Raw genomic sequence first — 9,707 nt, forward strand, 5'->3', positions numbered from 1 at the left:
GGCCTCCCGCCGCCCGTGGGCGGGGCCGGGCGCGCCCGCCCCCGGCGCTCAGGGCGCGGCGCGGCTGTCAATCAGGCGGCGGCGCGCGCCGATTGGCCGGCCGGCCGCCGGGGAGCGGGGGCAGCAAGTTGGGCTGCGCGCTACTTAAGGGCCCGCTGCGTGAGCCACTGACGTGTTTGGAGCTGGACGCGCCCGGCGCGGGCGAGAGCGGCCGCCCGAGGTGAGTGGTCACCCGCTGCTCGCCTCCCCGCCCCGCCGTGCGCGGCGGCCGGGGGCCCGGGGGTGGGGCGCGGGGACGCCCCGGGGACCCCGCGCTCACCTCTGCGGCGCCGGGGGCCTCCTGCGGGGCCTGGTCGCGGCGCGGGCCACTTCCTGCCGTCCCGGTGTCCCCTCTGCGCGCCGGGGGCCGCGGGAGGTGACCCCTGCGCGGGCTCCTGCTCTGCAAGCGTCGCGGGGCCACCGCCGCCGCCTCGCACCGCGGACCCTGCGGGCGCGCTGGGGGCCGAGCGAGGGCTGCCACCGGCGCCCCCCAGCGCGACCCCCGGGTGCGGGGGACCCACCTCGCCCTCCGCAACCCGTTGCACCCGTCGCGAGAAGCACCGGCCTTTCTTGCCGTGGGCACTCGGGGTGCCCAGCCGGGAGCCTCCGAGCTGTGGATGCAGCGCGGGCGCCCCCGGGGAGTGCGGGGGTCGCGGGTGGGCGAAGGGCCGGTGCAGACAGCGCCGTGCAAGCCCGCTGCCCCGCGCACACGCCCCCCGCGACGTTGCCCGGGCCTGCAGGGGCTCCGTGGTCGGGTGGTGGCATTTGGCTCCGGACCTCGCCCGTGGAGTGCCCGGCCGCCTGCACTTCGGCCCCGCGGCTCGCCTCGCCGTGGGGTGACATCGGTGCCCCGGGCGCTTCCCCGGGACGCGAGCCCAGGAGGTGGCACAGGGACACCCGGCCCCGAGGCCGCCCGGGAAGCGCGCACCAGCCGGGATGCTGCGGGCGTGCCCCCCTGCGCGACGCTCCGCTTGCAGGAAGGCTGCCGAGCTGCGCCCGTGCCGGCCGAGCCCTCCGAGGAAGGGGCAGGGCCCCGCATGCCCCCGGCCAGGGCTCCCGGCTGCATCCTCGCTCCTCGGAGGAAGGTCCCTCGGCCTGCCGACGCCTTGGCTTCCCCAGAGCACGCGGCCGCCGCGTGTTCGCGGACCGCATCCTGCATGGCATCCGTGCAAGGTGCTTCTGGAGCTGGCCGGCTTCGTGTGTGCGATGACAGATGCTGGGATGAAGATGTGTACCGGCAGTCGGGAAGACTGGAAGTTACAAAACTCCCGGAGACTCGGCTGTTTGCAGCTCTTTGCAGAATTTGCACACTCCTGCCCAGACCTCGACCTCCTCCTCCTCGTCTTCCTCGTCTTCCTCCTCCTCCTCTCGTCCTGCTCCTCCTTCTTCCACCTCCTTCCTGCACCGAGTTGGGAGAAGCCTGGATTGAGTGTAGGACCACCACTTTTCAGGAGCCCCTAGCGTTAGATTTGTTTCCTGAATGGACTTTCGTTTTTTATGGTGGGTTTTTTTTTTTTTTCTTTTTGGGTCACACCCGGCAATGCTCAGCGATTACTTCTGGCTCTGCACTCAGGAATCACTCCTGGCCATGCTCAGGGAGCCATATGGGATGCTGGGGATCAAACCTGGGTTAGTCTTATGCAAGGCAAACGCCCTCCCGGCTGTGCTGTGGCTCCAACCCCTGGACTTTTTTTTTTTATCGTGATTGATACTCAGTTGGTGGTTCTGCCCTGGACAAGCAAAGTATAAACCATTCCATTTGAAAATTGTGGCCTCTCTGTTTATGCTGACTGATGCACTTTTAACTTTGGAGCTTTGAGTAGGTCAAATGTTACATCATTTGTTGGGTCTCCTTGTCTTTGGAAGAATGATGATTGAGCTCAAAGGGGAGCTCAATCAATGTTGAATTGACTTGATTTTTCCAATTTTATTCTTTTTTTTGGGGGGGGGCGCGGGGTGGTTGGGGCATACCTGGCAATAGTCAGGGTGTATATCTCGCTCTGCACTCTGGGAACACTCCTGGTGGTGCTTGGGGGACCCTAGGTGATGCCAGGATTTGAACCTCTGTCAACTGAATGCTGGACAATCGCCTTACCCTCTGTACTAGCTCCCAGGCCCCTACCTTGACTTCTTTTTCTTGGGGTGGGGGCATGTGGGGACACAGCCAGCAGTGCTCAGGGCTGACTCCTGACTCTGTGCTCAAGGATCACTTCTCGCAGGGCTCAGGAGACCATATGGGGTGCTGGGGAATCCAGCCCTGGTTGGCTGCATGCAAGGCAAGTACCCGACCTGCTGTGCTATTGTTCTGGTCTCCTGCAGAGCATTTAAAAGAGTCTGCTAGAGAAAACAAACACTGTTCTGAAATGAGTGTTGGTGGACTCTTGTGTTATTTTTTTTTTTTCTCATCTAGTTTCTTTCTGTCCCATCTTAAGAGAAGGAAGCAGGCGTCCCTACTGTAGGTTTCAGCTGTCCCGGGATAGAGTCAATCTACCCATTTTGAGTACGCACATCCTTTGGAATTGACCTTTAGGGAACTCTGATCATCTTAAGTCGCTCAAAATCGCAGAGCTGTATCTGCAAGACTTAAATTAGAAGATGAACGAACACCAGGAGTGCCCCCTGGCTCTCTTCAGCCATTAAGTGCCAGTTGACTAGAAGTCCCTGGAAGCCAAGTCTCAGCTCCTTTCCTTCCTTTAAAGGCTCTGCAGTGTCATCAGGACAGGTGTTGTCCGACGTTGGCCACTGCCGTGTGGTCCACAGGGCAGGCATTCAGGGACTCGCATCACTAAGTGTTTTTGTTGCCCTTGAGTTGTACCAAGTGATCCCATCCTTGCTTGGTATGCTGATCAAGGTAATGAAGAAGCTGTTGGGGTGCTTGGGCTTTGTCACTACATTTCATTGCCTACAAAATTGGAATAAGAATAAACAAAGATTGACTATTTGGTGGGCTGTTTTTCTAGATATCTGAGCCCAACTCAGTTCAATATGGCCATCGCACGGAGGCGTCATAATGAAGGAGAAACTCCCCCAAACCTTTTATTCTCAGGATGCAGAAGATGCAGAAACTTCCATTCTGGGACCAGGAGATGCCCCGAGGGGCTGGGGTGCAGGTTTTGTAAGTGGGAGGGTCAGGGTCCGAGTAGCTCCCTGCACCACTGGGTGTGACCCATCCTGCAAACAGAGCCACACACATTTCTTACTGGGAAATTATCGAGCCACAGAGACCTTTCCCAGTGTTGATGGGCTGCTGAGGTTGACTGGCTTCCTGCTGTCCCCTGTGTCTTCCCCAGCCCTCCCTGCGGTGAGAAGACGGGCGGGATGCCCCTGGCGGCGCGGAGACTGAGAGACCCTGACATAAACCCTTGCTTGTCGGTGAGTTCCTTCGCAATTCGGTTTTTCACAGGAGTGAAGTCAGCAAAGCAGGGTGCTTCTCACTGGGTGGGTGACCGCTCTGCGCGGTGCTTGTGTGAAGTTAAGTCAGAACGGAAAGTGTTCCTGGCCTCCCCTCTCTTTCTAGTCACTAGAATAGCTTTAGGTTTCCGCAGTTTAGCTAATAAGGACTTGTTTCTTTTCAGAATTGTGCATGTGTGTGAGAATCAGGTACATCGTCGCTGAAATAGCAGGAGGCAGGCATATGAAGAGCTGAGAGGACCCTTCCGGCAGACATGGAGAGTGGGAAGGGTTGAGATTTTAAACTGTCTGAAATCACTGAAATTTGTATCTTATTAGCAGTGATTTCATCATGCCCTTGAATGCAGTGTGGCTAAGAATAAAGGAATTGGTAAGAGTTAGCCCATTTAAAGACAGTTTTCACGGAGGCATCATATAAACAAAATACTTTATTAGGAGAAGCTTTTATTGGCATTGATTTGGTACAGCGAGCAGTTCTTATGGCTTTGTCATCCTTTAATGCACACATCAGACTGGTAATCTAAAAATTATAACACCTTGGGACCGTAACGATAGCACAGCGTGTAGAATATTTGCCTTGCACGTGGCCGACCCAGGATCGATCCCCGGCATCCCATATGGTCCCCCAAGCACCGCCAGGAGTAATTCCTGAGTGCAGAGCCAGGAGTAACTTCTGAGCATCACCGGGCGTGTGACCCCTCCAAAGCCAAAAAAAGATAAAAAGAATTATTATACCTAATCTATATCTTTTGCAACTAGACATATTTGTGAAGTATCTGTCCAAGAAATTTAGGTCTCTTCTGAATTTTAGATCTGTTAGCAGAAACAGTACCAAATCTATTTAGATTTTTCTCGTGTTTCTCAAGTCTACCCTCCCGTTGTTCATCGATTTGCTTGAGCGGACCCAGTAACGTCTCCATTGTGAGACTTCTTGTTACTGTGTTTGGCATACTGAATACTCTTGGTAGCTAGCCAGGCTCTCCGAGAGGGGCAGAGGAATCGAACCCGGCTCGGCCGGGCTGGCTGCGTGCAAGGCAAACGTCCTACTGCTGTGCTATCACTCCAGCCCTTCTCAAGTCTATGAAGCAAATTACAGCTTTATTTAAATTAACTTTCCTTTTGATGCCTTTTGAGAATCAGACCTTGCCCTCCGAAGCTGTCATCCAGCCTGCTGTTAGCTTCCAGAGCTTCACTTTCGTTCCCAGGCAGCAGCATCCTGCTCTGGATCACGGCCCTGTGTAGGTCTCTTTGGTTTTCCAGTGATATTAGTGGGGATCAGTTGAAATTGCTCACATCGTCATGTATGTGCTCACACAGTGGCGTGAACGATAGCCAAACATAGGTCGAGATGAATGGTGCTGAGTTGAGTTGCCTTGATGGAGTTGTTGGCCGGTGGGCGTGGGCCCTTGAGGCCAGCATGGACGTGGACACACATCCCGAGAGGCAAGCAGGCTGCTCTGAGTCTGGTCATCGGGCTCTGGGCTTGGGAACCCGTGGACTGTGCCTCTGCATCCCCTGCCAGTGGCTCCTGGGTCCAGCCCTGTCAGTGCTTGGCTCAGAGTCTTGAGGCCATAGATTCACAAAGCTAATCCAGACATGGAAACTGGGATCATTGGAAAGGTATTTTTTTTTTTTGAGGGGTGAGGGTAGGGGAGTGGTTGGTTCTTTTTTTGTTGTTGTTGTTTCTTTATTAATTTGAGCTCATGATAGAACAGCAGGTAGGGCATTTGCCTTGCACGCGGCCGACCCAAGTTTGATTCCTCCACCCTTCTCGGGGAGCTCGAGAAGCTACTGAGAGTATCTCGCCCTCACGGCAACACCTGGCAAACTACCTGTGACAGATTCGATATGCCAAACACAGTAACAACAAGTCTCACAATTTGTTGTGGGACATTACTGGTGCCCGTTCGAGCAAATCGATGAACAACGGGAGGATAGTGCTACAGTGCTTCATTTGAACAGGAGGGGACTGTTTCATGCTCGTTACTTGGGGGAAGCAGTTTCAGCAGTGTGACGCTCATTTGCTCTTTTTAGATCCCATCACCTCTTAAATGATGCCTATCTTACATCTTTAAGGAATCTGACGCTTCCACCAGATGCATGAATGAAAACAACTATGACAAGGAAAGGTGCTCCAGTTACTTCATGAGGTACAAAAACTGCCGGAAATTTTGGGTAAGCCCAGCTTGTTAGTGGTGTGTGGAGTCTTGCCTCTGAGACTTGTGACTGAACGCTAACATCAGCCAGCCTCCTTAGATCCTCCGGAGTCCTCTGTTTCGTTGTGGTGTTGGGGCCACGTTCAGTGTGTTCCGGGCTTCCTCCGGGCTCTGTACTCAGGGATCACTCCGGGTGGGACTTGGGGGCCCCGGTGTGGAGCTGGGACCCCGCTGTGTGAGAGGCAGGGCCTTAACCTGTCTCTGCTGTCTCTCTGGCCCCGTGACCTTCTTGGTCATGGCCGCAGGGAAGCACTCCTTCAGTCCCCTGCACTCCTTCAGTCTGAAAGAGAGCCGTTACCACAGCGTTCCTCAGCCTTTCTTCAGCCATGGCCCACTTTGAACTGGTTCCTTGAGTCCCCTCTGTCCCGCCAGCCGGTCCCCGAGGCTCGTGCGGTGGCCCCGTTTATGTGATTTGGGTCCACGGGGTCCCATGCGGTCCTGGTTGTGAAGTTCTGCTGTAGATCTTCCATTGGCTCCTTCCCCTCCTCCAGGGGGTCAGCACACGCCCTCAGATGGGGGGTTCCGTCCTCTCCCAGAGCCTTGTTACCATCTTAGTTATTCTATTGGTGGAGGAGATGTGGTGTGACTATCCCTGTGCTAACTCGCTTCGGGCTTCCATTTCTGCCGTCTCCCCGGCGCTGCCGTTGACGCTGGCCTGCTGGGTTCTGCCTCTTCCCGAGACATGGGGCGTGATTGCTCCTTCTGCGGGCATGGCATCTGGCTGCACTCAGGCCTCGCTGAACAGTGGGACTGACCTCTGCCAACTGCTGCACCAGGCATCTTTGTGACAGGGTGAACACATGAGCAGGGGACTTAGATGCAAAAAAAACAAAACAAAACAGGAGGTTCAGCCAAGCACACGGGAAGGTGCTGCTCTTAAGAGATAGTCGTCCACGCAGAGGGTCCCAGGCTGCGGCCACCTGCATGAATGGTGGCCCTACAGTTGGAATCTGACCAGGCAGTAGGAAGGGGGCGGGGGCGGGGGCGAGGGCCACCATCGGACCATGTGTCCTTCCTGACAGAACAGCCTTTCTGGTGTGTGGCTGTACCCCTGTGCTAGATGAACTGTAGGAGAGCCATTTCTCTTGTGTTCTCGTGTTGATTGGGGATAGGTCACCCCATCCCGATCAAACATGCATTCATAGGTCCATGGGAGTAACTAGTACTACTAATAGTTTGAAAACTTTGGAAGCCTTAGGATCGATTTATATTTTAGAATTTGGTGTCTACAGTTTTCTTTTTGGTGAAGCACAGAATTACTAAGGAATGGCCAGTTTATATAACTGATTCTCTCTCTCCCTCTCTCGCTCTCTCCCTCTCTCCTTCTCTTCCTTTCTCCCTTTCTCCCTCCCTCTCCCTCTCCCTACGGACAGAATTCTATCATGGTTCAAAGAAGACAGAGTGGAGTGAAGCCGTATATGCCGACAGCTGCCGAGAGAGATGAAATTCTGGGAGCCATGGGGAAAATGCCTTATTGATTGCTTGCATTAAAATGGTTCATATAACTTAGAAGCCGGTGGCATTTTTGCAGTGGGGGGTGAGGGGACCTTCCGCCAGTGCCGGGGGGGCTCCAGGGAGCACTCCCAGTGATTCTCAGCCCAGTGGGGTATCCCTGTGCATTGGGGGCGCCCCGGTGGGCCGGGGCAGGGACAGGCGCTGCCAGGAATGGCCCCTGAAGCTTGGTGTCCCCGAGGCCGCACTGCAGCCCCTGAGTGGCTCCCAGAGCAGGTGAGTATTTCCCACAGCTGGGGGGCCTCCCCGTCCCCCCAGTCACAGCTCCTCCAGAATCCTGGCAGCGAGACTCCGTGAAGTCTGCGCTGTGTCTCGGCCTTGGCTCTCGGAGCCCTGGAGTCCGTCCTGCCGTTGCCCGACTCTGCTCAGGGCGTGTGAGAAAGGCCACAGAAGGACTTGACCTTTCCCCACTGATCTCAAGAGAAAAGTGAATTGTGGGTAAGCAAAACCCATAGTGGCAATAAGAGTAAGGCCGTATTTTCAGGAAAAGCCCAGCTACGTGATGCCAGCTATGGTGAGATGGAGGGAAACCTCAGACCAAACCCGGACAACAGTTAATAGACCCCTCCACCCGCATTTAACGTGGAGAGTTCAGAAGGGCCATGTGGCGGGCCCCGAAGCCCCGGCCGGACCCATTCCTAAGGTTGCTGCGTTTGACTCACTTACCCTGTGTAAATAAGACCAGTGGATTCACAAAGCGGGTCAGCAGGGCTCTGGGGACATTGTCTTAAGTGGCAGGTCGAAGAGCTGGTTTACTTTCTTCAGAAGGATCCTACCACTAAGATTTACAAACACAGGGTAACCTTTTGACATCGTACTCCTTTCTTTGGGGTTTGTTTGGTGGCCTCCCCTGGGTGCTCAGGGGTGGCTCCTGGCTCTGCACTCAAGGATCACTCTTGGCGGTGCTCAGGGGACCGTTCACAATATTTGATTGTGTTTAATATCCAAACACCAATCCCACCACCGTTACACCTTCACACCACCATGTTTCCATCCCAAACCCTACCCCCACAGCAGAACTGAAATAACTTAGTTTATATTGCTTGTTATAAAGAATCCACTGAAAATGAGACAAGAAAGGTTTCTTAGAGGAAAGTGTGTGAAGATTGTTGAATTTCACCCAGGAGCCATTAGGCCCACATAGAAGAGATCACTAACATGTTAAAGGTGGAGGCTTGCGTGCGTATATCTGTATAAATGTATTTCCCCCTAAAATCGGTTGCCTTCTACTTTAATCCCAATCAAATGTGATGTGCCACTCCTGGAATATTGGTGGTGTGAGGTACAAGATGCATTTACACGGTCCAGGAACAGATTCACTTATGGATGGGGTTCATCAGAGTGTTTTGAGAGCAGCCGTGAGCATGGCAGTGGTTGAGTTCTGGAGGTTTTGGGCTGCCAGGGCTGGTTCTTGTGGGGCGGGGAGGGGCCTCACCTGCCTCTGTCTGGTTTGCCCTGAATGAAACAGCTTGGCGCGGGGTCCGGCAGCATGGCTGTGGCATTTCGTTTTGGCCCCGTCATGGTTTTTTTTTTCTCTCTTTTCAGATTATAGCATTCTTTTTTTTAAAAAAAAAAATTCTATTAGTGAAACACCATGAGGTACAGTTGTAGACTTACAATTTTTGTGCTTGGGTTTCTATTATACAATGATCAAATACCCATCCCTCCACCAGTGCCCATTTTCCATCACCACGGATCCCAGTATCCCTCCCCCCAACCCCCATCCCACCCTGCCTCTGTGGCAGGGCATTCCCTTTTGTTCTCTCTCTCTCTTATTGGGTGTTGTGGTTTGTAAAAGAGGCATTGAGTGGCAATCATGTTTGGTCTAGAGTCTACTTTCAGCATGCTTGCTTCCAAGAGATTCACTGTTGGTATCGTGGTTAAAAAATGATGGAACCTGGGAGAAAATCAGCCCCGTCTCAGTCATTTTTTAACCACGGTAGTAAGAAAACAGTGAATCTCTTGGAAGCAAGATTTCTATTTGTGGGATGAGAAGGGCAAGGTAGGATATGGTAGAACTACTGGGATGGGAACATCATAGTGGAATGGGAGTGTCATTTCATCTTATGTTATGAAAACAAGAACACTGAATATGGTGATTGGTGGAGGATTATATCATAGCTGTCATTCACCCTGTGTAAATGCAGTTCAATTTGTGTACAAAATCATTTCTAAAAAAGACATGCATTTAATAAAATTCAACATATAGTAGAGAATCAATGGAAACAAATGATGTCCCTTTCTTCATCTGGTCCTGAACCAAGAGTACCATTTTAATGACTGCTGACAACAAACTATCCATCTCATTGGTTTTGGTCCAAAACCCAGCTCCAATGTTTTTAAGCCATATGACCTTGATCATCAAACTTAATTCGATTTGAATAAAAGAAGGATCATTTCAGAAATCCTTTTTATTTGCATTGATTGCTGTAAGTGCCATTGATTAAAATGGGATCTAACAACTTCAGACATCATTTGTGAGAAGCATGTAAGTGTGTACAAGCAAAAGGGTGTGGGATTTTAATGTCA

General features: G+C 53.0%; 1 protein-coding gene across 2 annotated transcripts; it reads left to right on the forward strand.

Annotated features, from left to right (window-relative positions):
* The first annotated feature begins 121 nt into the window (after nucleotides 1-121).
* On the forward strand, nucleotides 122-7,171 carry CHCHD7 (coiled-coil-helix-coiled-coil-helix domain containing 7). 2 transcript variants are annotated; one of them, XM_056136451.1, is made up of 4 exons: nucleotides 122-220; nucleotides 3,330-3,411; nucleotides 5,527-5,625; nucleotides 7,040-7,171. In XM_056136451.1, exons 2-4 carry the CDS (start codon nucleotides 3,358-3,360, stop codon nucleotides 7,142-7,144), a joined length of 258 nt encoding a protein of 85 aa, XP_055992426.1. In that variant the 5' UTR covers nucleotides 122-220; nucleotides 3,330-3,357; the 3' UTR covers nucleotides 7,145-7,171. The 2 variants fall into 2 exon arrangements, 1 of the variants encoding a protein (XP_055992426.1); XR_008795374.1 differs by having other exon boundaries at nucleotides 168-220; nucleotides 5,485-5,625.
* Nucleotides 7,172-9,707: the final 2,536 nt, after the last annotated feature.

Source organism: Sorex fumeus, unplaced genomic scaffold (assembly GCF_029834395.1).
Source record: "Sorex fumeus unplaced genomic scaffold, SorFum_2.1 ptg000002l, whole genome shotgun sequence".
Classification (NCBI taxonomy): domain Eukaryota; kingdom Metazoa; phylum Chordata; class Mammalia; order Eulipotyphla; family Soricidae; genus Sorex; species Sorex fumeus.